At 40.2% G+C, this 27,890-nt stretch overlaps 1 protein-coding gene and 1 long non-coding RNA gene across 4 annotated transcripts in view; one reads left to right on the forward strand and one right to left on the reverse strand.

The window, feature by feature from the left end:
- Positions 1-2,543: 2,543 nt before the first annotated feature.
- The window catches only part of DCP1A (decapping mRNA 1A), a 32,391-nt gene continuing 7,044 nt past the window's right edge, over positions 2,544-27,890 (forward strand). Inside the window, exons 1-8 of one of the 3 annotated variants that reach the window (XM_032699046.1) lie at positions 2,544-2,723; positions 3,828-3,868; positions 5,619-5,746; positions 14,415-14,481; positions 18,941-19,079; positions 22,439-22,558; positions 25,918-26,673; positions 27,104-27,160. In XM_032699046.1, coding sequence (XP_032554937.1) covers positions 2,589-2,723; positions 3,828-3,868; positions 5,619-5,746; positions 14,415-14,481; positions 18,941-19,079; positions 22,439-22,558; positions 25,918-26,673; positions 27,104-27,160 — 1,443 coding nt within the window. In that variant the 5' untranslated portion in view covers positions 2,544-2,588. Of the gene's footprint in view, positions 2,724-3,025; positions 3,738-3,827; positions 3,869-5,618; positions 5,747-14,414; positions 14,482-18,940; positions 19,080-22,438; positions 22,559-25,917; positions 26,674-27,103; positions 27,170-27,890 lie in introns of those variants that run through there. The other 2 variants (XM_032699045.1, XM_032699048.1) reach the window with 2 other exon arrangements.
- The window catches only part of LOC116792247, a 48,186-nt gene continuing 30,192 nt past the window's right edge, over positions 9,897-27,890 (reverse strand). Inside the window, exons 3-4 of the long non-coding RNA XR_004359033.1 lie at positions 25,031-25,131; positions 9,897-10,034 (exon numbers count right to left, since the gene is read on the reverse strand). This is a non-coding gene — a long non-coding RNA (uncharacterized LOC116792247). The remainder of the gene's footprint in view (positions 10,035-25,030; positions 25,132-27,890) is intronic.

The following is a 27,890-nucleotide window of genomic DNA, read 5'->3' on the forward strand; positions in this document are numbered from 1 at the left end:
GACTTTTCTGTAGGAAAGGAGTGACTACAGCCCAAATAAATTTTGAGAATATGTAAATAATCTATTGTGTAAAAACAGGGACCAGAAAAAGAGTTTGTTTAACAGAACTAACACCAGCCAGGAGTAAACATCAACAGAGTCCCAGCCACGCTGTCACAAGCAACTGAAAGCATAAAAGAAGGTCTTTATTACTTCACCTACCTTAATATTAACATACATAAGGTAGATAACAGTACTTAGGGTAACAAATCATCATATGCTGTCCCATAAAATCTCAGCTGAAAATGTCTTCAGCATAACTGAAATATAGAACACAATGTTCTCTTCACTTGTTGAAACACAAATGGAATCTGTCCCACTCACAGAGAAAACATGAAAAGGGCATTATGTGCATCATCCCACCTCTGCCTGGTTCCGTGCAAGAATCAGCAACAGGGAGTGACAGAGGAACATTTCCCCAGCAGTAATTCCTGCACAGCTCCGAGGAGGGCCAGGGAAATTTGTAACATACAATAATCACAGAAGAAGCCTGAGCAGCTACAACTAATTGCAGTTTACACCGAGGTCAGGGCTTGGCTCTGAGTATCCGACATACCTTGGTGTGCTTCAAGGCTGAGGAAGCAGATGACAGCCCACGGATCACTTCTGATACAAAATATTTGATTCCAATGCAACAACAGTGGGATGGGCAGGGAGGATAAATTCAGGGAAATGCAGAACTGGAATTAGCAGACGAAGAGGAAAACCATAACTGAAACCCAGCACTTCCCTTTCTTCATCGCTGCTCCCTGTGTTTGAGTTTGAGATGAAGCCAAGGACTTCTCACACCTGAAGAGATTTCACACCCTTTGCCAATAAGCTTTTTAATTTGAAAGGTACCTTTGCCTTACAATAACCTTGCAGAAAGGAGCAGCTTGGCACAGATGTTTTAAGATGCTGTTTAAAACCAGCTCTTTGAAAAAGTGTTTGTAATTTTCTTTCTGTTTCAGTTTCAGATGAGCTCTTAGAATGCTGTTTCTTTATAAAATAGTTTTCAAACTTTAATTTTCTCGTATTGTCTTTTTCTAATAAAGACTGTTAGTCAATAATAACAGGACACTTTACATCAAAGTATTTTTTGACATCATGTCACCGTTGGCCCTTGGTGGACAAACACCACTAACAGAACCAGTGAAAACCCAAATTGTATGGATTAGATTGGGCCCTCCTGTGGTAAAACCATTAGAAGGAGATGGAAGAGTTATGGAGCTCTAAGATATTCTGTATGACTTTTATTGGGTTTTTTTTACTGATGCTCAGGTCCAAGATGAAGGACAGACAAGTTTTGCGTCCAAATTACATTTTTTTCTAAGAAATGTCTCTTTACTTTATACTAGAACTGTTTGACATCAAAAACAGGTAAAATAATGTTCTGCCCAAAAGACTTTACTTTTATAATTTGAATCATGATATTATACTGGAACTTGACATTTCCACTTCTCAGAAAGACAGAACCATACAATGCTGGATCCTCACTTATAGCTTTTGCATTAAATGTCTGCCATTCTGGGAGAGGATTATACTGTAAAGCTGAATTAAAATCCAAAGTTTGTCCACCTGCAATGGAGAACAACATGACCTGTGAGAAATTGTCAGAAATTTTTTACATTCTTAGAAGGGTCAGAAGCTTGCCACAAACTTTTGTTTAGACATTTACAGTCCTGGTTGTTCTCTGTCAAATTGCACAAAATCCTACAAAGACAGTTGAATTTCAGGGATCTTATCTTAGAAGTAATTCATGCCTTGGTTGTGATGAATATTCTATACTTTCTTGTTCCTAAAATCCACTAATGACTGAAAAAAATTGCAGGAAAAATCTCAGTGCACTACACGTTCCTTTATTCTTGTTCCAGCAAATATAAGTACGTACTACGTAGGTCTGTACTTTTATATAGAACAGTTTAGTGTCCTATGTACCTTTACTGTACCTGAGAAGCACACCTATGTACGTTTACTGTACCTGAGAAAAATATTTAATGCTAAAATTCTTCTAAAATACTGAAAACTCCCTATCCCAATGCAGACCGTGAAACATTCATATACCAGATGACGACAAACACAGGAACACACAGGATCACCCCCACAGTGCTGGAAGAGAATTCCAGTGAATTATCCAGATGACCCAGCTCATTACATTCATAGGCCAGCCCACAATAAACTCAGAAGCCTTTGTATTACTAACGCGAGTAAATAAATAACAACAACGATGCGAACCCAGCCCTCGGCCCTGCCCACGGGGGTCGGCGGGGGCACGGCCCGTGCCCAAACCCCACGGGCCCAGAGGTGGGCAGAGCGGCCCCGGGGAAGGGCTGCGGGGCCCGCAGATGCGAAGAGGAGCCCCGGGGAAGCGGCTGCGGGTCCGGAGGTGGGAGAGGGGCCCCGGGAGGGCTGCAGGTCCCGAGGGGCCGAAGGGCTCTGGGCGTGTGGGGCCTGCCCGGCGGGCGGAACGGCAGGCGCGGGCCGGACGTTCCGGGGGGCGGGGGGGGCCGGAACGCCGTGGCACCGTGGCGGTTGTCGCCGTTGCGCGGGCGGGGCTGCCCGGATCCAAGATGGAGGCGGCGGGCAGAGCGGGGCAGGAGATGAGTCTGGCGGCCCTGCGGCAGCACGACCCCTTCATCACCGGCATCGCCGACGTGACCGGGCAGGTCGCGCTCTACAGCTTCAGCCCCAAGGACAACGAGTGGGTGAGTCCGGCGGGGCTCGCCCGGCCGTGCCCGCGCCCCGGCAGCCGCCCGGCCCGGCGCCTCCGCACGGGGCCCGCGCGGGGCTGCGCTCGCCCCGGGGGAACTTTGGGGGTTTGGGCGCGTTCACCACGCGGAGGTGACGAACCCGAAGGGTGTTTGTGCTGGGGGAGAGGGGAAAGGAGAGAGAGGGGAAAGGAGAGAGGGGAGAGGGACAGGAAAAAGAAGGGGGGAGAGAGAGGAAGAGGGAGGAGAAGAAGAGAAGGGAGAGGAAGAAGGAGGACAGAAGAGGGAGAGAAAGAGGGAGAGGAGGAGAAGAGGGAGAGGAGGAGAAGAGGAAGAGAAGAGGAAGAGGGAGAGGAGGATAAGAAGAGAGAGGGAGAGGCGAGGCCGTGTGTTCGCTCGGGGGTTCGCAGTGACGGGGCAGCGCTGGGGCCGGAGGCGCTTTGGCTCCTGGTGCCCGTTGGCTTTTTCCCTTTTCTCACTGTACTTTGTTATTGTTGTTGCTCGTGCCTGTTGCGCAGCGCCCTGATTCGGGAAGAGTGGGATTTGAGAGGTGTTAGTGTCAGTCACTGCATTAAAACACAAGTTTTGGCCTGAGCGCCGGTTTTGTCTCACAACTACAGAAGTGGAAATTCGGGGAACTTCAGCCCTGGAGCTGCACGAACTTTCTGTGCTTGTGGGTCACAAGCCCGTGGTGCAGGTTGCTCTGGAAACTGGAGTATGAAACAGCCGTGGCCCGTAGTTCTGTTGTGGTGTTTCTGGCTGTGCTGTCATTGCTGTCCTTTCAGTAACACTCTGGAAAACAACCTGTCCGATATTTGAAGGCTGCCCTTACAGGATCAGCTTTGGAAGGTTGTGGAATACTGTAGATCACATCATCCGTTGTTAGCATGAGAAAGTTTTTGAAAGTGAGATTAATGCCCTAATCTTTGCAAGAAAAAATAGGTAGTTTCTGAAAATAGGAGATCGTTTTTAGCCCTGTGATGTCAAACCTTATGGAAAGTTAGGGCTATTGTAAGTCTCTGTAATTAAAACATTCTAAAACATAACTGTGTAACTGTGTGAACAAGCACGTCCCTGAAATGCATTTGCTGTCTTTTGTAGGAGAAAACCGACATAGAAGGGACCTTATTTGTGTACAGAAGGTAAGAGTTGATTTGTTGGTTTGGAGTTTCTTAGGGGGGGATATAGGGGTGGTGATGTTTGTTTTCCTTCCTTAAGAAAACAAACTTCAGATATCTCCATGTAGAGCTTTGGTACTCACAGTTCCTTATTTGTCTAGCTGTTAACAGCTGTATACGTTTTCAAAAAGAATAAACTCTGCACATGGGTAAATAACTCTGTCAAAAGCCCCTAAAAGTACTGCTGAGAAATCATAAAACTCAATGAACCCACATAAAACCCCAGTTTGTTGAGCTTATTTCGTTATTCCAGTATAATTTGTTACAGTTTGTTAAATGCCAAGTTGTCCTTTGTCTCCTAAAATCCATGAAGTTGATTATGAAAGCAATAGACATGACAAATTAAATAATCTGTTCTAACCTACTTCTGGAAAATGGCAAAAATTTTTGTAAATGGATGAAGTTGCCCAAAAGCTGGAGCTGCTCTGGTGTCTGGTTTTAGGGACTATTTGATTTCCTTATGAAAACCGTGAAAGAAATTTCCAGGTCTATGGGACGGGGGAAAGGGGTGAGAGCACATAAAACCAATCATGAATTTAAGTTTTAAATAACGAGCAAATAAAAAATCTAAATGAAATAAAACTTTGTTGAATGCAAGAAATGGAAATAATGCAGGCTAAAGCCACCCTGAAGCACACTGTCCTAGCACTGTGAAGGGATTTGAGTAGCCAGTTCCTGTTACTTCAGCTCCCAGCTTCGAAATACTTAGTGTAAGAAAGTGAACCAAATTTAAAAAACAAACAAACCCAAAAAGCAAAGCTAAGCTTTCTGTGTTACTAGCTGATGATTTCAAACAAGTTCTGTCAGGTGCATTAAAAGACCGACCTGTGGTGGTAAGGATTGTTTACCCTTTCCTTGGAAGCTCTTGATGGTTTTTTGTTGTCTATTATTAGGTAAAGGTGGCCACATTTTTACAGAAATCTTAATATTTACAGCTAATTGTGTCTGGTTCTTACCCTGCCTTCATCATGCTGTGTTGTTGATTATGTGACTGCTTACAGGCACAGCTGAGTGCTGACATGACGTTTATGCAGCAAGAGAAAACACATCTAAAACTATCTTGAACTTCCAGTGCTTGCTCGGTGGTTTTGAACCTGGTGTCCAGCAAATATCTAGATAATAAAAATAGTTTCATTAAGCAGTATAATTCTGAATAATTTAATATGTAGTTTGAGGACACTGGGGTAACTCCTTATTTTCAGAGTTTCACTTTAGGAAGAAATTACTGCTTATGGTTCCCCCAGAAGTGCATTTCATGCTATTTAAGAGAGCAGCCCTTTTTTATTGTCATGTCTGTTTACAGTAAGGGAAATGATGCTGTGTAAGTGGTTTGGGTTTTTCTCCTTTAATAAAAGAATTCTAAAATGCCTCAAAACTGTCTCATGTCAAGTATTGAATACACTTGAATTTTAATGCTGGACCTGCCCTAGTTTTTTTGAATAGGATTTTTTTGGAGGCATATCTTTGATTCAGCAGTTTAACAGTGTAGAACTGTAATGCTAATCCTAATCCTGCTTTGAGGAAAGTGTAGTTTGAAACTGAAATTAGGTGGCAGCCAAGAAATGGCATAGAAGAAAAACTGAGAGCTTCAGGACTGCTAAAGCTCCACCTAATAAAGCAATGGAGATTTGAAGATTAATCCATAACTCAGTTTGAGAAAATTATTTATGTCAATGAAGATATTAATTCTTGGTTTTGTTTTCATTGAAACAAGGTCAGCTTCTCCTTATCATGGTTTTACGATAGTGAATCGACTGAACATGCACAACCTGGTTGAGCCAGTAAATAAAGATTTGGAGTTTCAGCTCCATGAACCTTTTCTTCTCTACAGAAATGCCAGCTGTGAGTATAACTTTCTCTAAACCATATAAACTTGAGATTCTGTTTTATAACCTTGATCACTTCTGATTACTGTGATATCTGTTTCAAGTATAATGTAATGGGGCAGGTTCCAGTGAAATGTCTGGTGATGTTTTCTGTCTGCAGGGCTAAATTTACTTAAATAGCTGTGCTATTATATTATGATCATCACCTGCTTTCAATAAAAAGAGTCAATTGCACTGTCAAAGTGCAATATTGCTATATTCTTTTAAAGTAACGATCTGATAGGTGTAATCTAAACATATACACAGTGCTATAGGATTAATAAAAACTAAGAAAGAATAATGAAGATTGATAGATTTTGAAAGTATTTAACAGCAAGGACAGATCTAAGAACTTCCTCTTGCAAGCAAAAAAAAAAATATTAATCATTAGCTTCTAGAAGAAGTGGAGAAAATTGCTCAGCTCTAGGTTGAAGGTTTCTTTCTCCACAATAGGCTTTGGACTCAGCAGATAGTTGTCTATTCTAAATTTCCTGCAGTTTAGACTTCAGCAAGTTTGGGTACAGATGAGTAGTGAAATAGTACTTGGGATCTTCTTGCTGCATTTTGAATTCTAGCAGTTTTGTGTCATCAGTTGAGCCTCAGTCCCAGTGTAGTACATTCCAGTTGGGTACACACTGAAAGTGCTGGTGCTCCAAAGAGCTCAGAGTGTAAATTATGCAGCCCTTACAAAGAGGAGGAGGGACTATGTGGGTAAATGAACTTTACATGGGGTTAAGTAGATAGAAGTCACCCCATAGAGCAGAGGGTTCTCATGGGGCAAAAGTGTCATTTCAGAATTGCAGCTGTGAAATTGGTGACATGGGAAGCAAGGAGTTGATTCATTTGTTTGTTGAAGCTGCTGATGGTATCAGGAGCTGCTGTGGAATTACCAGGTGTACATCAGTGGGAGTGACTAGAGGATCACTTTAAGGAAGGAATCATTGGATTGTTTAGGTTGGAAAAGACCTTTAAGATCAAGCCCAACTGTTGTCCCAGCAATGCCAAGTCCACCACTAACCCACATCCTTAAGCACCACAGCTGCCCAGCTTTTAAATCCCTCCAGGGATGGCTACTCCACTGCTTCCCTGGGCAGCCTGTTGCAGTGCTTGACAACCCCTGCCATGAAGAAATTTTTCTTTATATCCAATCTAAATCTCTCTGGCACAGCTTGAGGTCATTTTCTCTTGTCCTACTGTTTACTTCTTGGGAGAAGAGACCAACCCCTGTTTTGCTACAGCCTCCTTTGAGGTAGTTGTAATCAGAGAAGGTATAGGCCGTGTGTGAGTTCAGTAGAAACCCCAAAGCTGCTTGTTTTCCTTTTATTGATAAAAGCTCTCCTTTTCCTGTGGGACATTGGTTTGTAAGATATGTGGGAGGCTCATGGGACTTAGGATAGAGATGACATAGAAGAGTATGAGGAAGGAAGGAATTTATGCAAAGGTGAGCAAGGAAAAATTATAGACTGGTTGTGGGAAATAATTGCGTTCTGGGATAACCAAGAGTATTTTTTCCTCTTATTTCTTTCCCACTGTCATTTTAAAAGACTTTAGTCAGAAATATCCTTTCTTTCATCACTCCATCCTGTTTCCACCAACTGCAGATTGCAAATGTTCAATGTAGTTAGTATGTCATGGGTTATTTTCCCGAGTGCCACAAATAAACAGATGAGTTTTTGTGTCCTCTGCTTGTGTTCACTTTGTTCAAACACAAGCTGAAAAACATTGAAAATGGCATCTAAGGTTTTTATCATTTATGATTTCAGCCCCACTAACTCCCCTACATTGTGCATTTAGTTGTTGTGGTTTGGGTTTTCTTTCTTACATGAGACTTTCCAGATTTTCTGGCCTTTATCCCCTGAATTAGTTAGAAAAAAAAACAACTTATACGATGGAAATGTATTAAAGCTGTTTGCCTCTATCAGCGTAGCATTTGTGAAACTTTAAAAAACAAGACCAAACTAAAACCCCCTTCAGGCTTGGTTTGAATTTGCAGACAAATTCCAACATGTACACGTTTTATTTGTACGGGCAGATCAGGGGATTCTTATCCAGGTTCTTTTCGTGTGGAAGGATGTCCCATTTCTGCTCAGTTGCCTGCTGGCATGAAAAACTTTGCATTTTTGGGACTAATTCAAATCAGAGCTTTAAGCTAGTGGTTAATGTAATGTGTATCTCTGAGGGCTTAATGTGCTCTCTCTAAGTGAAGTTCTCTGAGATCCCTTAATGACTGAAAGAGGATGGACTGCTGGCTTGTGTAAGGAAAAGCTGCCTCTTACACAGTGTTGGCAACAGCCCTGTTTCTTGTAGAGTGGAGTTTTTTGTATCCTTGAAGAAATGTACTGGGATCATTACAAACTCTTAAGGATAAGTCGTCCTGTTAAGATTGCTGAGTGATTGAACTGCTGATTCTGTTTCCTTAGCTTACAGATGGGGATGGTTCAAACTACTTGGTAAAAACCTAAAATCATGTTTATTAATACTGCTGTTGGGCAGAGAAACATGTTTTGCACCTGTATAGTTCAGTTGTAACAGGATCAGTGACAGAGGTTTACGCTTCATCAGGGCATGGTACAAACAGTAGATGATCAAAGCAAAATTTTGTCACCGTGTATTTGGGGAAGATTCTGTCTCAACAGTATTTGTAACTGAATGTGATACTACTGTTTTATGAACTCCACATTTTCACTTTGTTCTGGGATTCTGTCTTGACTTAAAAAGATAATAAGGGCCAAGTGTGTTACAGGCACCAGATCAGACCTCTGGCATTTCTAACGGCCCGAGAGCTGTTCTGAGGATACCGAGTAACGTGGGGTTACTCCAGCCCGTGCAGAGCTGCTCACAAGTTATGTGAGGAACTCTGCAAGCAGCACACAACCATTGTTTTTGCTTGGCTGGAGGCTATAAGAATGATTTGCCTGTCATGCTAGATCATAATATTTTTGGAGGGGTTTTACCATTCTTTTGTAGTTTGATTTCTTCAAATACCTACTGTTACTATACAATGACATTGTTAGTTTGCTGCATGTAAGAACTTAAGTTTTGTTAAGCTGTAGACATGAGGTGCTTTATCCAGTTGCACAGATGCTTTTTCACACTTAGACCAAGACTAGCTAATTGCTATTTTATTCTCACTGGAAATTACTGATTTATCTGCCATGGCTCTTGGGGGGATCCTCCTGTTTTTGCAGGGTGGGGCATGAAGGGAACTTTCATGGGCATTCTGGAAGGAGAACAGACCAAGTGATACAGTACCTTTCTTCTGTCTACCTTTTGGGGTGTTCTCTGAGCAAAATGGAAGACATTTGGATCACTTTGTCATTCATTACACTGTGAGGTTTCCCCCCAGCCCAATCATACCCTTCTCATATTTTAGCTGTTAATGGGGAAATCTTTCCCAACTCCAGAAATTTTGTTGTCAAAATTATTCTGTCTACACAATGTGGTTCCAGCCCCAAAAGAACACTGGACCCTAAAAGTTTGCTATAACACTGCCCCAAAGCTTACACCACTTCCTTGTGAGGCATCAGACCCTGTAGCAAAAATGTTAGAGGGTGTGACTAACAGTCTGTGAGACAATATACCACTTACAGTAGTAAATAGAAAAAAAGTATTCTGCTTTTCATTGTTATAAAGAATTAATGAAAACAAATATCTCCAAAGGTGAACAAAGCAAGAAATGAACAAATCGAAAAGAGGTTGTTTGACTTACTCTAACATATTTTAAATTTGGAATTCTTCTTAAAAGGTAAACATTCTTAGATTATACTTAATATGCCATTTATTATTTCTTAGTCTGCTGGGTATATTTGATCCTTGTTGAACTTTCCCGCTGGACACCTGCACATTCTTTAGAGTACTCAGTGTATTTGTTCATGAACCACTGAATCCCATGGACCTATTTTTTTTAAATGAACCTAAGCTTGTTTTCTCTTGTCTGTGTTCTGTGAAAAGTATGTTAAACTCTGTTTCAAAAAGGCATACAGTTCTGCCAGTACTAACAGTCCAGTCTGAAAGTTCAGTACTTCCACTCAATCTATAATGTGAGAATTTGGAGCTGACAGTTGATAGTTTGCTTAATCATAGAGGAAAATTAGGCAAAGTTTTAAGGAATGGCCAACTTACCTGTTAAAGTCTGCAGGAACAATTCTTCTGAGCCTTTCTGGTTTATAACTTTCCCTCTGTATCGGTGGTGTTGGTCTTGATTAAAAGAGTTTCTAATCCAAGTCAGTTCACTTGGGAGGTCAGGCAGGTTGATTTCCATGGTGCTGAAAAGACAGATGCTCAGCATAAAACCTAGGTATTAAAATAAGTGGTCCTTGTCTGGTGTGGGGGTTTTGTTTGGGGGGGTGGGGTTTCTTGCTTCTTATTCCTATCCAAGATAAGAGTTAGTAATACAAAAATGGTGGATTTTGGAGAGGTTTATACCTTAAAGTGGAAAACTCAGTTACAAAGTGCTGTCTTCTGGGCTTGTATTATTGATGAAAATAATTTGTATTCAGAACAGCAAAAGCAAAATGAGTTGTCTTAAAAGTCTTTGAAAGAGCTCCTAACTGGTTTCAGAAGTGGGAAGGAAAGTCTCTCCTTATCACCTGTGTTCCCGGCTGGCAGCACATTAAGTGTAACACATCTCTGTGATTGCCGAGGCTGACGGGCTCTCCAGCAAGCACATTAACCCAGTGCTTTAGGCTGAGATAAGAAAGGAGCCTGTTCTTCATATCTCTGGAGCAGAAGAAGCAATGCAAGCTGGAGGAGGGGAGGAACGACTGAAAACTGTTAAGAACTTCTAAAAATGCATAGTTTGACCTGAAAGATGGCACTCAAACTACGGAGGGCTTTCTGCCACGGTGCAGAGCAGCAATCCTTCTCATTCCATACAATCCTGTCAGATGGCAGTTTGTTAAAGTGTTCCTGATCTCAGATGCTGTTGGCCACCTGAGGAATTGCTCCAGTGCTAATGCTTGTGGCATTGTGCTGTGAGCTGTGTTAGTGAAATGGCCTAAGACACTCAAAACAATAAGAAAAGAAGGAACATTTTTTATTCATTCTAATGATTTATAAATCTATGTGGCAGGGTAATACTTACACTGAGGAAATAAATATGAGGAATGTCAGAGAAGATACTAGAGCTGACTGAGGAGAGGTGGTACTTCAGCTAACTAGAAGAAATACAAGCTTTAAGAGAGATGGCTTTATGTGATTTTGCCTTAAACTGTGTTTGAAGTGTAAAGTGATGCATATATGTGCATTTCCTTATGGGAGATGGGGTTTTAGAATAGGAGTCCTTTCATTCCAGAGTTTGAAGGGTTATTATCCTCCACGTCCAGTTGTTCTGCCTCATTGTATGGCAACACCTAAATTGGAACTGTAAAAATAAAACTTTTCTCTCTCTTCTGTCATCTCTTCCAACTGCTTAAATGAACTTTTAAACAAATCATCTCTTTGAATGAGTTGAAGCTGTATCTGCACAAATGGTTAAACAAAGGGAAGAGTGATAGTGTCCGGAATCTCCAAAACTGGCAGTGCTGACAGTCCATGTGCACTTCCCCTGGGCACAGTTCCATTTGAACAGTTTTGCCTTACTGTGTGCCCCTGTCCTTTGTCCTTTCTCTTGTGCTCAGATGGCCCATTTGTGAAGCTGATGCATAAACAGCATCAAGGAGCTGGTCTGGATTAAAATGTACCCAACTGGCATCAGGGAGAGGGGCGAATTGGGGTCGAACAAGTTAATGACAAAGCTGTGGCAATGTGAGGGTGGTGACACTGCCTCTCTGCTTACTTAAACTGAGAACTGAAGTGAAACTACAGCTCTGGGACGCAGTTTCATTTCATGTTGCCAAAGAGTGAGGCTTCGTCTCAGTGGCACTTGACTCTTCCCACTCTTAGTTCAGATCTCAGAGCAGTGGCACAGTGAGCTGACTGTCCCGTGGAGCAGTGGGAGCACAATGGAGAAGAGTCCAAGGCCTTCCTTTTAGTACCATCCAGCTGTTAGGGTTGAGTAAGAAGACTTCCACAATGCTTCTGTTCTCTCAATATCTCTCTGGTTTTCCATTGCAATTTCAATCAAGTTTTAATCAATCAAGTTTTAATTTCAATCAAGTTTGGAGAGTTTTGTTATGTGTTTAGATAAATATTTGTGGGTCAGTGTTTCTAATAAAAATGACATATGTCAGAGAAGAACAAAGATAAAGGTAACAGATGACTTGTTTTAGTTTTATGAAACCCGATTTGTCTGTGATATGGGTTACTCATTACTTCAGGTGTGTCAAAGTGTAATGTGAATCCTACTGAAAGATATTGCTGCTGATGATTACAAGCTGCTGTTACTTGATTTTTAAAGATGCTGCCCAGTATTCACTGTAGAAAAGCTGGATGTAAAGTGTTTAACTAGATGGAAAAATGAGTCAATTCAGTGACTTCTGTTGGGTGAAACTCTTGAAAGAACTGCAAGGAGAAAGATGCCATTAGACATGTGGATGCTCAACTAATGTTTATGCTGGGTGTAGCAAAAAAATCACATATTTTAAAAGAACTGGTAAGAGCCAACTCTGATATAAGGCTGTTCATAGCTGGAACTGCATGTTAGAAATACAGCAAATATAGTAATGCAGTTGGGACACACACACACTCCAGGGGCAAGGGAGCTGAACTGGTAGTACACAAGTTCTCTTTTGGAAAGAGGAAGGTAAACATTCCAGCTTGTTGGATGTACATTAATGCCTGAGTTTGCTTGTTCATGATCTGCTTTACATCTTTGCAGTATTGTTAATGTTCTGCAGTGGCTCCCTACAATTGCTTGCCAGTAGTACCAAGTGGAGATTTGGATCTACTTTTGATCTTGTGTAGGCCTGTTTCTGGCAGAATTGAGTGTGACTGTATCATTTGTCCCATTAAGCTATCATTATGGGTTCCTTATCTTCCTTTCTTCAGCAAGTATGCTTTTGAAGCAGCTTTCTCTTCTTGGCAGTTGGTCTGATAATGAAGTCAGGGAAGGGAAAGAGCTTTTCTTCAGTGCTAAAATACGTTGCATGACTAAAGAAGTAGCTAAAACTGGAAATTTTTATAGGTTTCTCTGCAGCAGACAATCCAGTTGTATTAAACTGTAAATTTTAATACAAGCATTTCATAAGCACTGGTTTGTATGGCTTATAAGCATAAGCATGTATGAAATGCTTTTGTATTGGCTTATGTCTTTTGTGCATTGATTTCTTTGTTTATGACTTGAAAAGCTTTGTTGTCTTGAGCTGGAACCTCTAAAGAAACAAACACCCAAATGAATACAGTTGTTATTGAGTAAAAGAAAAAGAACAATTTCAGTTTGTCTTATGATATTGTTCTAGAAATGAGGTGTGTATGTGAGTTTCTGAGGATGTAAGCCTGGGATAACTGGAACGTCTAGAGAAAAAGTTTGGCAAATAATTGCCCTCTTTGCCATGGCTTGACATAATTTTGAGTGGGCTGTCTTGAGGCTTTTGAGTATTTCGAGGAGGAAAAAAAGTGAATAAAGAAAGAAAAGGATTTCGCTTTGAAATAAAAATCTACATCTGGCTGGAAAAAGTTGCGTATTTTTTTTAAACATTCCTTTCCTTCACTTTAAGTTATATTTTTATAATCAGTGATTTCAACTTCATAATAATATCAGGATGAACTGCAGTGTAAATGTGAGTTTTACAAGGCTAAAAGCATTTTTCCAGAAATTAAAGTACTGTAATGGTAACATATATAAAGTGTCTAGTTGCCTTTAATGTACTTGCACACTGTGCATTGACAAACTTTGTAGGTGAGTTAAGATTTAAAATAATCTGGTTTGTGGGTTGGATTCAATACAATTCTGAAAAAAGTTCTGCAGCTTTGTGGTGTTGGCACAACTGTGGGACGATGAGGAGATGAGCTCGTGTGTGGGTGAGAGGCCCTTGGAAGTGGGATTCCTGGGGAAGGAGCAGCACATGGCACTACTGACAAAGTTTCTCCCTCTGATGGAGTATCTTTAGCTCAGCAGTCGGGCTCCAACTCTGCCAACTTGCAGTGGAATTTTACTTCTGAAAGCCAGAATGGGGCTGAGTGTCTTGCTGAGCTGGAGCCCCTTTGCCCTCATTGCTTTGTCCTTGATACCTTCAAAGAGTAGGGGTCACTGTGAGTCTATTTGGAAGCTGCTCCATGACTGTGACGGTGTGATTGGAGCTTTGGTACTGCTTCCTTCTGGATGGGGAACCTTCCAGAGAGCCCCTGAGAGAACTGTCATTCTGTAATTCAAACTAATATTTTTGTTGATTTTCAGAAATTGACAAATTTTAAAATTAATTTTTTTAAAAAATGGATATTCTTTGGCCTAGTTTAAATGGTAAAGTCAGCAATTCAAAACAGGAGGCTGCAACTGCAGACGGCATCTGCTGGTTCAAACTTCATTTTCTTGCCACTTTTATTTACAACCAGTATCAGCATTTTGTAGTTCTTGCTCTTTATCTAACTAAAGATATTTGTGTTTGCACAGGTGCTATTTCTGATTATTTTACAGTCCTTGGTCACACACAATATTTGAGTGGAAATTGATGGCAATTCACGTTGCAGATCTAATTCACTTTGGTTTTTTTAACTTTTTTCCTGTGCATTTGATTTCTTTGCCTTACACTTTTTTTCTTATTTTCTAGTGTCAATTTACAGTATTTGGTTTTACGACAAGAATGACTGTCATCGAATAGCAAAACTCATGGCTAAGTAAGTACTGGGACCTTATTATTCTGTAATTCTTTTATGCAATACAGGAAAAAATCTGAACCTGTTAAATTGGTTGCTTTTTTCTTGCTCTCCTAAAATGGAGAAGTACAACATTCTTGCTGGTACCAGGTTTTTTAGTAATGAAAATTATAGTTTTGTTTTTAAAAAAACCTCCAAGATTAAAATTTTCTGTTAAGTGATAAAAAGAATCAGTCGAAGTATTAGTTGGCATTCTCCAAAGGAATCACACATGAGCACTGTTAATTATTTTAAATTGTTTGGTATAGGGATGCTGGCAAAAGTCTTTCTAATATAGAAAGTATAATGAAATAAAGGATGGTTGGGTTTTTTTTGGTTGGTTTTGTGGTAGGCTGTTTCTTGTATGAGTTTGTGGTTTGTTTGGGGTTTTTTTAAGAGTTATTATTCCTGACTAAAGTGAAGAGATGGGAGAATAGCAGGAGAACTAGGTAGAATCTTCTAGAATTAAAGGAAATCTTCAGTGTCCTTAGGATGGAGCTTGAATTGTGAGACAGGGTTGTTGCACCACCACAAATGCAAAATTTACATGTCCTGCACAGCGTGTCTTCTCATCCCTTGTTCTTGGCTTTGCTTCCCTTCACTATCACACCACTTTCCTGAACTTCCTTAACTATTGTGTGCCTTAATCAGCATGTCATGGCTTGCAAGTCAGGGCATGCAAAGGCTTGCAAAATTCTATGGAAATATATAATATTCAATTATATGGAAACCAGTCACAATGTAGACATTTTCAGCTGAATTCTGATTTCCTAATCTGGGATTTTTGCAGTGAGTTATTTTGGCTTTTCCACACAGAAGCAGTGTGAGACAACATAAATGACAGACTTTGATATCAAGATCTCTTTCTAAATTCTTTTTCTTTTTTCTTATCCTGATAACCCCATACAGTTCCCATTTCCTGCTTTTGTTTTTTTCTTCCCAGTTAGGTTGAACTTTTTGCTGTTACTTGGCTTCTCCAAATGTAAGGATTGGCTACAAGGGTTAATGGAAAACATTGGGTGAAACAGACTCTTTGGATATTGTTACCAAAACAAATAACAAAACCCCGCTTGCCTCTCCTCTTTATAAACAGAGCATCAGAAGGGTATGGGTTTCTTTGTTCAATGCACCTTTTAATTTACAGCCATGATTCATGTTTGAAGTGGGAGAGAAAGCTGAACCCTTCAAACTCTGCCATGTTGCTATTCTGTCATGCACAGCTGCAGTGCAGCACTAAGTGGCACAGGGCAAACCTTGAGTCCATCTGATGTTAAACGAGTCTGGCCACTGTAGCACAAACCGTGGCTATAGATACCCCAGGAATCTTTAGAAGTATCAGGTAACAGACCAGTGCAGCCATAGCATAACAGTCCATAAAGCACATTTACCCTTTTTGCTGGATTGCAATATTTATATTTTCTTCCAAGGGTATTAATTTTTTTTCACAGCTTTTTTGTCTTTGTCTGGAGTGGAAATTTAGATTTACACCCTTGTGTTAAGGTGAGTTTTTCTTAATCACTGATAGGAAGGAGTACTGCCTTTATAGTACCTCAGCACTTTAAAAACATAACCATAAAAGGTTTCAAGGAGATTTGCATTCTCTTCCCTGCTGTTTGACTTGACCTTATTGTGCCAGACTGAGTTAACAAGATTGCAGACCATCCATTTATATTTTGGTGGCTTATCTTTCAAAAGAAAAGCAAATTAGTGTTTGCTTTGTAATCACAGACGTCACTTCTCACACTCTCTCCCTGCCCCCTGCCCTTCTGTGAGGTTGTGCCAGGTATATTTTCACGGCTTTAACTGCAGATATTCTTCAACAAACTGTCACAGCAGCTCCTGTGTCCCTGGAGGAATGTGTGCCTCTTCCACTATCTGATATAATGGAAAGAAACAGCAGGCCTTGCTTAAAAAAGATTTCATCCTGGATTGCACACAGAGCATGCTCAGTGTACACATTTGCATTAGTTGGCTATTTTTCCCCAGGAAAGGTATTCAGTTTACAGAACTTTTTGTGGTTGGTTTTTTTTTTCCAAAGAATTCTAGAATTTTCTGAAATGAAAACATTTCATGGCAGTCGTCAAGCTCCCGACTTCAGAAACAATTAACTTGGCTCTAGTTAAGTCAGGATGATTGATTGAGGGATAAGCTTTCTAGAAGAAGTAGGACAGAAACTGGGGGGTTTCAAATATTTGTGAATCTATTGTATTCTGACGGATAAATCAGGGAGGGGGAGGTATTTTTAGCTTTGTTGATAAGCTTGTTTTACCCTGTTTCAGCCCAAAGTGGCTTCTGAGATACAGGCAGAGCAGGCTAGAACTGGGAGAGATCTCAGAGTTCTGGGGATGCAGTTTCACATTTAGTCATCACCACCATTTAAATGTAACCTGCACAAGACAGGATGGAGTTGGAGCTACCACACAGTTATCTACATGAGAAAATAAACTGTTATTCTTCAACAAAAAAAGTAAATTTTAAAGAGGTAACAAACACTTCATAATGAACAAGAGAAAAATATTATGAAATGTTTTTCAGAAATATTTGTGAAACATTTCTGTGAAATGGATGTATTCCTTGAAGATGTTTTAATATGAGACCAACTAGTACTGTTTTCATTGGAGGATGTTTCATTGAAACCTGGGCCAAGTAGTTAAGAGCAGACAGTCTCGAGTGAAGCCTTTGCTTCCCTATCTGGCAGCACTCATGTGACCTCAGTTGTCCAGAATTTTGCCTTTAACTGAAGTATTTCTTTTTCTCATACAGTTGTGCTAACACTCAAAATCACAGCCAAGTATTGATTTTTTTACATTGCTCTTTCTCATCCTTAGTTCTGGAGTGAGTTTAGACAGGTCCTAAGTCAGGACTGGGTGACCGTGTGGGATGCGTGAACAAAATGTTCTCTCAGGGTGTCACCATAGAAACACTTGTGGAGTGTTGAGCTGCTCCATCCAAACGAGCACATGCTGCAGTTCTTGGAAATTGTCAGGGTGTAGATTGGCCCCCCTATTGTGAGTTACCTTTGCAGGTGTCTGCTGCTTGCAGAGAAAGCTGTACTAATAACCAGAAGCTGGTTAAATAACCAGCTTGCGTCATTAAAAATTCTGAAAGCAACACTGAATTGTTAAAAGCCAAATCTAACCCTTTTTCAAATAAACACAACTAAACTCCAGTGAAGTAAAGGGACTTGGTTGTTAGAAAACTGGGAAGAAACTTCCAAGACTTGAACTATTTTTTTTTTTTCCTCAGAAATATCAACATAGAGGTGCATATAAATAATTACAGTCTACAAAATCTAGAGTTTGTCCTGAATCCTAACTGACCCAAAGAAACTGGAGGCTGGAATGATTGACACTGCCTGTGATTGTTGTGACGGCACCTCTTGGCTCCCCCATCAGCCATCAGTTCCACAGCATGCAAGTTCTCAAGTGACATGCCAGCTCCAGAGCTCTGCCCTGTTTACAGTGCTTGTTTTTTCTTAACATATTTGATTAATGCAGGCTTAAAAAAGAAGGGATTACAGGCTGGTGTGTGTTTATTTCAAGAGGATAAGCTCTAGCGCGTTGCACAGCCATGTATATCTTGTGAACTGCATATGGATTAGGAGTATGTGCTGCCTTTACTTTTATTAATGAAATGTGCCACGTACACATCATCTTCCTGCGTATCTTAACTATCTTTTAAATGGAAGTTTTGGATACCTGAGGCAAGTAGGAGTGGAGTAGAAGTGGTGAGTGAACCGTGGGCACCAGAGGCTGGCAGGAACACCGTGTTTCCAGCCTGCAGGTAATTGGAATGACTGGAGGGCAGCTCAGGAAGAAAATGGTTTGCTGTTCTTTCCGGAGTCTTAGACGGGGCTGTGAGGAGTCACTTGCTCTGCGTCTCCTTGCAGACTGACTCCAGAGACATCTGGTGTGAGCCAGCTCTCTTCTTTCCCACTGTCTTAGTTTTGTTGTATAATGCTCAGCCTCATCCTACGTTAGAACTGTTTGGTAATACATTCTGCTGAATAATACAGCTTGATTTGGCTAAATATGGAAAAAATGCATGTGAGGAAGTAAAGAGTAAAACAATGTATCTTAACCTACACTATAACCTATGTTCTTTGTATATCACGTGCTTGGATGTCCATGTATTTTATTGTAAAAATGTCTAAACAGGAGAGTTTTATAGAAGTGGTGTTTACTGTAGGCAGACTGTGTGAGAGAGACAGCCTAGTGCTCTCTGAGTTGGAGATAAATCCTACAGACCATTCGACAATTTGACTTGTATAAACCTTGTAGCAAATGAAGTCCTGAGTAACTTTGGTCAGATGAGTGTTACATTTTTATTCAGGCAGAAGAAATGAGTTAATATGCTGGGAGTACCTTTTTCTATACCGCTTTTTGCAAGATGTTAACTCTAGATAAAATTTTTAAGTGCTTTTTCTCCTTTCCTGTTACAGAGTGGTTGAACAAGAAGCTCAGAGATCACAGCAAGTTTCCCAGGACAGAAAAAGTCCCAGCAGAACCAACGGCTGCAATGAAAACAGGCCCATTGACATCCTGGAAATGCTCAGTAAAGCCAAGGATGAATATGAACGAGTAAGTAAATGTCTCTTTTCAGGAAACTAGTTTTTAGCACATCAGCTGTGCTTCGTTTAAAGGGTGGGCTGTCTCTGCCATCGTTCCAGCAGCCTTGTTTTCAGACTGATGTCTTGTTCCCTCCCTCAGGTACAGTGTACTAGGAAACAGTCTCTGCTTTCAGGCAAGATGGATTGAATACTGGTCATGTGATCCAACTTGAAGTGTAGCTTGATAGGCCCATTTTACAGTGATTTCTCCTGCTGTGAGAAAATTTTGTCTCTGGGAATAGCAAATAAAAATTGCCCAACAGCATCTGTCTCTTCTTAGTCTCAAAAGATGTCTTGTGATATTACAGATTGAGTCATTCAGTACATCTGTAGACTCTATGAAACACATTTTTAGTAGCTGTAGACTAAATGTAACAGTACTGTGCCCCTGTCTTTCTGTTACCCAGTTTACTACTTCTGTCCTGTCTACTGTGTTTGTGCTTTTAATAAATTAACTCATTTTGGAAGGAAAAGTCTGTTATCTTTTGCCAGTGCTAAATTCACAAGATTACATAGTGAAGCATGTTAGTTCTCTTAGGGAAGAATTACTTTATATAGTTGTGAGGACCAAATTCATACTGCAGGATGAATATAAAGGTAGTGTGTGGGAGATCCTAAAAAGGAAACAAAGATTCTGAACACTCCTCTTCCCAAGTACAATGATACAGGAATGTGCAGTAGTAAAGCCACGTGTGAGTATTTCATTGCAGAGCTGTGCTGTGGTTTCTTGGTGGCAGAAGGGGGAGCACATTAGTGCAGTGCTTGATTCCTTCCAGAAGTTGCTTGTGCAGCAGAGTTCCTTTAAGTACTTGGGATTTGAGGCTTTGTGGGATTCTAGGTGGTCACAGTACAATGTGGGATGAGGAGAAAGGAATAAGCATGTGGGTTAAGCCTTGTATGAACCAATTTATCTTGTCACTGTCTCATGTAGCTTGATGGCCGGTGAATGTGACAAACAATCCAGTATCTTTGAACCAGGCTAGATATTAATTTCCAAGAAAAAGCCTGGTTTTTTCAATGCTTTAAAATACAGATTAAAAAAAATAATTAATTCTGACTGTGTGTGCATCAGTGCTGTTTGGGGAGAAGAGGTCTTTGTGTGAAGGCCAGCATTGTTGAAGTAGCACCTTTTGTGAGATCACAGAAGGAAACATCAAAACCTGAATGGTTCATCTTTCAATGGTGTATCAATTTAGACAGATTTGAAGAAATTGAAGTTGTTTTGGAAAGAAGGAAAAAAAAAAAAAACACTACAAGAACACACTGTTTTGGTGCCCTCTTAGGATGTGATGAAGCAATATTGGATAATACACATTTCCAACAGATGGCTTATAAAGTGACTTGGGATATTCCACGTTGTCTTCTAATTTTTTTCCAGATCTTTTTCGTGTGAGACTACTGAAAAGCTAGAAAAAAAGTTACAAGAATCATGGACAAGTAAAATTCTGTTAAAGAGGCAATGGGTGTGTGCAGATTATTTTTAGTGGACGGTCAATGTCTGTGGTATCAGTAATACAACAGGAAAATATGCAGGGCATAGGTTACAGTAGAGCTACTTTAAAATTGGGGGGTTGATTTCTCATTGTTTTATGTGTGTGTGATTATGTCTTGATACTTCTAGAACGCTGGTGAAACTGCAACAGTGACTTCATTTCCTTTTTGTGTGACATGAACTGCAAGCTGGATCTGTTCAACATGATCCCATCATAGCCCTCTGTGCCTGGAGTTGTGTAGCAGTTGCCAGAAAAGCAGAATTGAACAATGTTGGTCATGTTTCAAACGAGCTTCTTTGGAGAATGTTTTGTTGACCACCTCAGCTTTAACAGCAAACCTCTGGCACGTTAACTTTGGAACTCCTTGTAGCCAAGGTGTGCCAACCTTACCATGATAAAGAAACCAACTTGTTTGGAGCATGGCTTCTTGAGAGACCTTTCCTGTCTTAATTTTTCCTTTTTAAGGAATTTTATGGCACTTGGTAATTACACATGAATTTGTATTTAGGAGCAGAAAGTACTTATCTGCCTGGTACATTCCAGATGGATCATACAGTAATCCTTGTGTGCAGCCCACATGAGATTGGCAGAGTGTCAGCATGAGAAGGGGGCAGAGGGAGTGAAAAAGAGATTTATGAAGGTCTGAGTGATTTAATCTAGGATTCCAAATCAGCTTAATCCTTCAAGTACACACTACATCAAGCCCATATGTGAAAATGAATGAACTCTGAAAAATTTTTTTTTTTAATGAAGTGAATGGATGCTTTTTATAGTGTGGTTTTGTGTGTGTATTTCAGTATGAGCATGGAAACATACTGCAGCTCATCCTCTAGTGAAAAGAATGCTGCCTTTCCTGATTTTGTAACTAGAAGGCCTCCAGCATTTCAGGCACAAAGAGTTTTGACCTTCAAGTTGGTGGCTAAACGAAAGATGGGACAATTTGCTTCTCGCCTCTGTCCCTAAATCACAATATATCGTCTTGATTTTGTATTTATTGCTTTCAATTAGAATTTGAAAACAAAAGAATAAAGCTCAGATTGCTTTTTAATCTGTTGCTAAAAAATTTAACCTATATTTTACTGCTGTAAGTGACCAGGGCAATCATCATGTGTTGTCCGGTGCTGAGCTATATCATATGCATAAGGTGTAGTTTATCCACTGAAAGCTGGATTGTTCTACAGTTTGGGGGTTTTCAATGGTGATGTAAACTGTAATACAGTTTCTATAGTTGTTTATGTATATATTTATTAAAGATGAAAGTCAAGTCAATCTGTAAACATACTGACTGTTATAGTGCAACTTGCTTGTCTGGTTTTGTCTTGTTCACAGAAAATTAACACCTGAAAATATATGTACATGTTTGCTTAAACCTGGTGGAAATAAGCTGGTGACAAGCTCTCTTTCAGCCACTTGGAGTGATTTCCATCAGGATTTTTTTTTTTCTAAGCAGTTCCTAGATTGGGTTCTTGATTTAAAGAAGTGCAGCAAACTTCCTCATTAGGAGCTAATGCAGACACAGGATGTGAAAACCCCACCTTTTCTTTAATATGTAGTTTTCTTTCTTGGTGAAAACATATAAAGCCAGTCGTGTTTTGGGTTGGGGTTTTTTATATAATAATAAAGAGTAAGGGCTTTATGACTACATATCAGATTCTGGATGTCTTGGTATGATTTTTATTTCCTAAAATTTGTGAATTCGACAGTCTCTCACAGAAATCAGTGCTTTGTACACCTGTATTTCAGTTCAAGTGCCATGTAAACAGGATTGTATAGTGGGTAAATGCAGATTTTGCACCTATGTATTTATATTAATTTTTTTTTTTTTTTGCCCCCTCAGAATCAGATCAGTGACTTAAGTATTGTATCACGTTGTGGAATGCAACAAAATTCAGATCCTCCAAAGCCAGAAAGCACAGAGCCTTCAGAACAAAAGCCTTCATTACAAGTGCAAGAGCAGGTATGTTTCATCCAACTCTAAATGAAGGGCTTTTTTTTTTTTTTTTTCCCTCTTAGAACTTTGTTTCAGTACCAAAATTGGTTTTTTTGGTAGAATGCCTGCAGTGTTGTCTGCTGAATGTATTATCACTATAAATAAACTAACAAGTTTGAAGACTTTTAGGATCCTAAATTCTGTCTTTTGACTTAGCATTTTAAAAATATGAGGAAATGTCCACACTGCTGTGAATATCCAAGTAGGTTTAAATGGGCCAGCTTGAACTCTGGAAGAAGTCAGACTGTGGTAATGTGCAGGATGACTTGAGAGACGGGAAGCAAGAAAAACTGGCCTGTGCCACAGTATTGCACTGAATCAGTCAGCTGGACATAATGTTGCAGCCTTTCACACATGAGCTCAAAGCCCTGAGTTCTCCTGTCTCAGACCTTAAGGCTTGTCTGTGCTGCCTTCGAAGCTACAGCTACCATCCTGCACAAGGAAGCTGTAGCTTCGTACAAGACATTTTAGAGATAAATTTAGAAAAAAAAGTAAATTCTGCAATAAGTAAGACATGAAGTGCCTTGGGCCTGCTTGCAGTGCCACCCAGTGGGCACGGGAGGGGCAGTGCTGGTGCTCCTCAGAAGATGCCCCTCAGGGGACAGGAGCTTTAGTTCCCTGCCGTAGTTCACCGGTGTGTTTGTGATGCAATAAACCACCGTGTTGGAGAAATGAAGTGCCCTATGAAAATGTGGGCAACCTTGCACTTAGTACTTTTAAACACAATACTTAGTTTGGAGTAGTAGTAGTTTCTAGTGCAGTTAAGGCTGGGGTATGGGCAGCAGGAATCTGTTTTGGGGGATGGGGTAGGAACAGTTAATGAATTAAAATAAGGGGTGGGGAGTTTTCTGGGATATTTGCTATCACAGCACCTCTGCTTTTGGGTCAGCATAAGTGCTGGAGTGACCCCTGGCAGCTCTGCTTGGTGCATGCGAGTCTGGAGACCTGGCACCAGAGTTGCCTGAGGCTTTGCTTTAAAAGCAGATATTTTCTTTTGGGTCATTCCATATGGACTGCACAAAATCAGCTGAAGTGCTCCACCTGACAGCACATGGAATTGCGGAACAGGAATCAAATAACTAGTAAAGGAAAAACTGGAAAGATAAGATTCTAACAAATTGCTCTGGATTAATTAAAGGGAAAGTCGATTTATAGAACATGTAAAATGTCATATTTTTAATTCTGTTGAGCTATTTAAAATATTAGCTGCAGAGATACTGGAAAAAATTACTTGGGTAGCATAAATGATAATTCTGTAAAGCCAGTTAACTGGCTTTGAATATATCACAGTTGTGTTGGTGCTGAGACACATTTTTAATAATGTGGACAACTGGAAGACTACTGGAAAGACATTCCATTTCAACTATAAAAATACATTTTTCATCTAATTGAAACAGATGCCTAAAAAATAGTGTGCATATGCTAAGTATGGTGAGATTCCTAAACTCCCTCCAAAATGTCACACTTGCATGTTGATTGACTAACTTCATCTCATGCTAAAGATACCACATGTTTGGGAATAAAAATAAATGTCTTCTCTATGATACTGTGAAGTCAAGTGTTGTATCTTGGCCATTCAGAATTAAAATCAGTTGTATCATGCAATGCTTTCGTGCCAGCAATCAGCAAAACTGAACCAGAACACTGATACTGAACCCTGAATTGGCAGTCAGAGGTCGTACTGTAAAGTTTAACTTACCTGAAATTATTTCTGGAGAAACCCTTTGAGCAGCAGCAGCTGCACTTGTACTCTGTTCCTATCAAATAAAGTGGTCATGTTGCCTTTTTGCAACCCCTGCTGATCTGTCTTCATGACACACTGAGCTGATGATAGGCTCAAAGTATACTTCAGCCAGAGATGGACAAGGCAAAAGGTGGGGTTTGTACTTCATGCTGGAAACTAACTTCATGTTTGAGACTATCCATGGAAGGGGCTGGTCTGAGTTGGCTCAAGAGCATGGCAGAGATGTCAGTTGATTACTTGACTGTTGTAATGTATTAATAAAGGAAAGTTAGTCAATTAATCATACTGAAGTCAAAAGCAGAGTTTGAAATGATCTGGAACAGTGATTTTTCTCTTAATGGAATCTTAATAGTTGAAGCACAGGTCTCTGGAACAGTAATACCAGTGGAGGAAAGTAAGAACAACTTTCTAGGAAAAAATTCCTAACATAATTAACAAGGTTTATAAACTATAGAATGTCTTCGCTGCAAAATGAAAGTGTGCCTGACTAGAAGCTGGCTAAAAATGAGTAACAATGGCAGTAGAGGTGAGTAACAAGGGCAAAAGTGAGTGTGATTTCAAGCCCAAGGTTTTTTTAGGCACCTGTACTGCCATGGCTTCACTGCTGTTATCTGTGCTGGGAAAATTGGAGCCAGCAGAGCAATGTCATGGTACAGTAGTTGTCATTGTGAAGTAGTGTCTTTGTTTAGACATACCATCAGAATACACTGGAATTGTGCTGCAGGCCATTCAGGCTTCTGAACAGAATGTTGTATTTCAGTCCAGCTGTTTTACATAACTTCTAGTCCTGTGCAACCTCAAAAAAAAAAAAGGAAAGAAAGGAAAATTTTGAGATTATGGGTGGTATTAATAGTTGTTTCTTTTCTCTTTAGTAAAATACATTTTAAAATACTTTCAGTAAAATATTAAGAAGATGATATCCTTAAAATCATATTTTTCTAACAATGTCAGTGGTGTAGCTAGATGCGTATTTTTGGGAGAGACTTAAAGGACTGGTAGATGTAACTGTCTGCTTATATATACACACTTTTCAAGGAGATATATACACATATGTTTAGGTGTATACAGATTCTTTTACCTATCATGACATCTATTGCATTGTTAATGAAAAGGGTGAGGAAAACTGTCTAGGCATGTATTGCTAGTTCAGTTGTGTAGCTTCTATTTTCTGTGTTCCTTTCCCATCTTTTAGGCCATTTCATTATTTCCAACTTCATAAATTCAGTGAAGATTTTGTTCAACATGTCTGTTTTTCCCCACATCCCCCCAGAATGCCTTGTGTAGTTCTGGCTGATGGATGATGGCAGGTGCCATGTTCATGACACAGTCCATAGCCTTCCTCCTTCCTTACTGCTAGTGCACAGTCTGTCCCAGGAAGGCTGTAAAGAAAAAGCATCCATAGCCAGGATGTTCCTTGTAAATTAAATTAATTTCAAAATTCCTGTAAATAGGGCACACTTGATTTTACATACATTTCACCTAGTTGTCTCTTGTAGTTTTCTTGAATTTATAAAAGACCCTGGGAGTTGCACAGTGCTGTCTATATTTCTAAGCTTAAAACTTCTTTTTCCCTTCTTTTTAGCCATTTCAGTCAAGGCAGAAGCATCTGACTTTGGAGGAACTGTTTGGAACCTCTGTACAAAAGGAACAGCCCACTGCTCCCTATCCCAATGCAGAGAGAATGGAGAAGCTGCAGACAGATGCATCTGCCAGAGAGCAGCACAGTTTGCTTTTGCCTTTTTCCTTTGACCAGTCACCAGTAATGCAACAATCCCGAGGGAAATCAGAAAGTCCAGGCGTTAAAACCAGTGCCAATCAGCAGGACTGTTTAACACCTATGCTAATGCCTCCAGCTTCGGTTTCCCAGCCTGATATAAAAAATGTTTCAAGCTATTCAGTTCGTTTAAGCCCTGTTCTTAATTCAGCCTCGACAATGGAAGCTGCCCCTGCTCAGATGCTTCCTGGCCTAAAACAAAGCAACAGTATAATGCAAGTTATGCAGCAAGCTGCCAAGCCCATATCCCCACTGGTGAATCAGCCGCCGTCTGAGGGGAACCACGCTCCACAAAACCTAATGGCTGGCCAAAGCCAGCTCATAGCACCCTTGACAACAACCAACACGGGAACTGTCTCAAATCCATCTCATACAAGCGTTGATCTTCTCCAGAAACTCAGGTTGACCCCACAGCATGACCAAATGCAACAGCAGTCTCTCACTAAAACGTCCTTAACACCGAACATCTCTGCCTCGGTTGGCCAACTTGCAACACCAGAGAGCTTCAAAGAATCTCACACTAAGCCATCAGCCTTGAACAGCAAGATAATCTCTCCCCTTCAGGTATTCTGATATCCATGAAGTTTTAGGCTGTTTTTAGACTATGTGTATTTTTCCCTTGGAAACGTGCTGTTGTATAGTAGCCTTTTAAAAATAATGAAGGACTTCCACTGTGTGATATTGATTGAATTGCCAAGTTAGACATTCAGTTCCATGAGTTCTATATCATTAGCATCTGCTACCAGTGACAGACCTGTCTGTAGAGGACGAAGAGGTTTTTCAAACTGGTGCTTTTAGTGGGTGGTGAGTGGGTCCTAAAGAATTCATCTGTACTTGTATCATAAACGAACTGCTCAGAGCCACTGATCTGAGAAGGGACAGAAGGTCACAGGCTCGTCAGTGTTGCGAGGGGTGATGCTGTGGAAGTGGAGCCTATGCCTTATTTAAAGGTATAAAATTAACAATTTCCTTTCTCTTTTTTTTTTTAATTTAGACTGTACAACAAAACAAAGAACCAGAAGTGTTTCCGCAGCCGAAGACTTTGTCTAAGGCAAGTCAAGTAAGTGAACAAGTACCTCTGCTAATTGTTTATTGGTTTTCTTAGAAAAGAGAAAACCCAGCTGTGGTTCACTGTTGATATCTCAAATAGTCATCACCCACTGGCCATATTTAAAGAGCTGTTATGAAGCAGAAAGAAGCTGCACTGAAGGAAGGGGGAGTTCTCGACTGCCTCTTATTGTTGGTTCTAATGTGGAAATGAGAACACATTCTTGCATTTGCAGCCTTGCAATGAGTTTGCACCATTTGAACTGGTTTTTTTTAATGTTTCAAACAAGCAGTACTAATGCCATAATATTGTAGCAGGGTCTATTAGCCTTAACCCAGCCTTAAGCACCCCAGAGGCATAAAATGTAGTCCTTGCCTTACTGTCACTTAGTATTCCTGTGGCAACCTTGTATTTTATGAAAAGATACAAAGTGAAAGAAATGGAAGATGGAGGAAGAAAAGAATAACAAGCATTTGTTATTGCAAGACTGTCTAATAGCAAGTTTTAGTGATCTAAATTCAGATTTAACATTATTAGAACTGTCTTGGGTAAGAGTTCAAAATAATGTCAATTTCAAATTTCAGACTGCAGTTAAAAAATAACTGGTAATAGTCAAGCCTTCAAGAATTATTTTAATTACCTTTTTGTTATGTGTTATTTTTAGGATACCATCTGTAATTTAATTCTTCTTTTCCTTTACCCACCCCCTCCTTTTTCAAATCTCTGAAATTGC

This window comes from Chiroxiphia lanceolata, chromosome 11 (genome assembly GCF_009829145.1).
Source record: "Chiroxiphia lanceolata isolate bChiLan1 chromosome 11, bChiLan1.pri, whole genome shotgun sequence".
Lineage (NCBI taxonomy): Eukaryota > Metazoa > Chordata > Aves > Passeriformes > Pipridae > Chiroxiphia > Chiroxiphia lanceolata.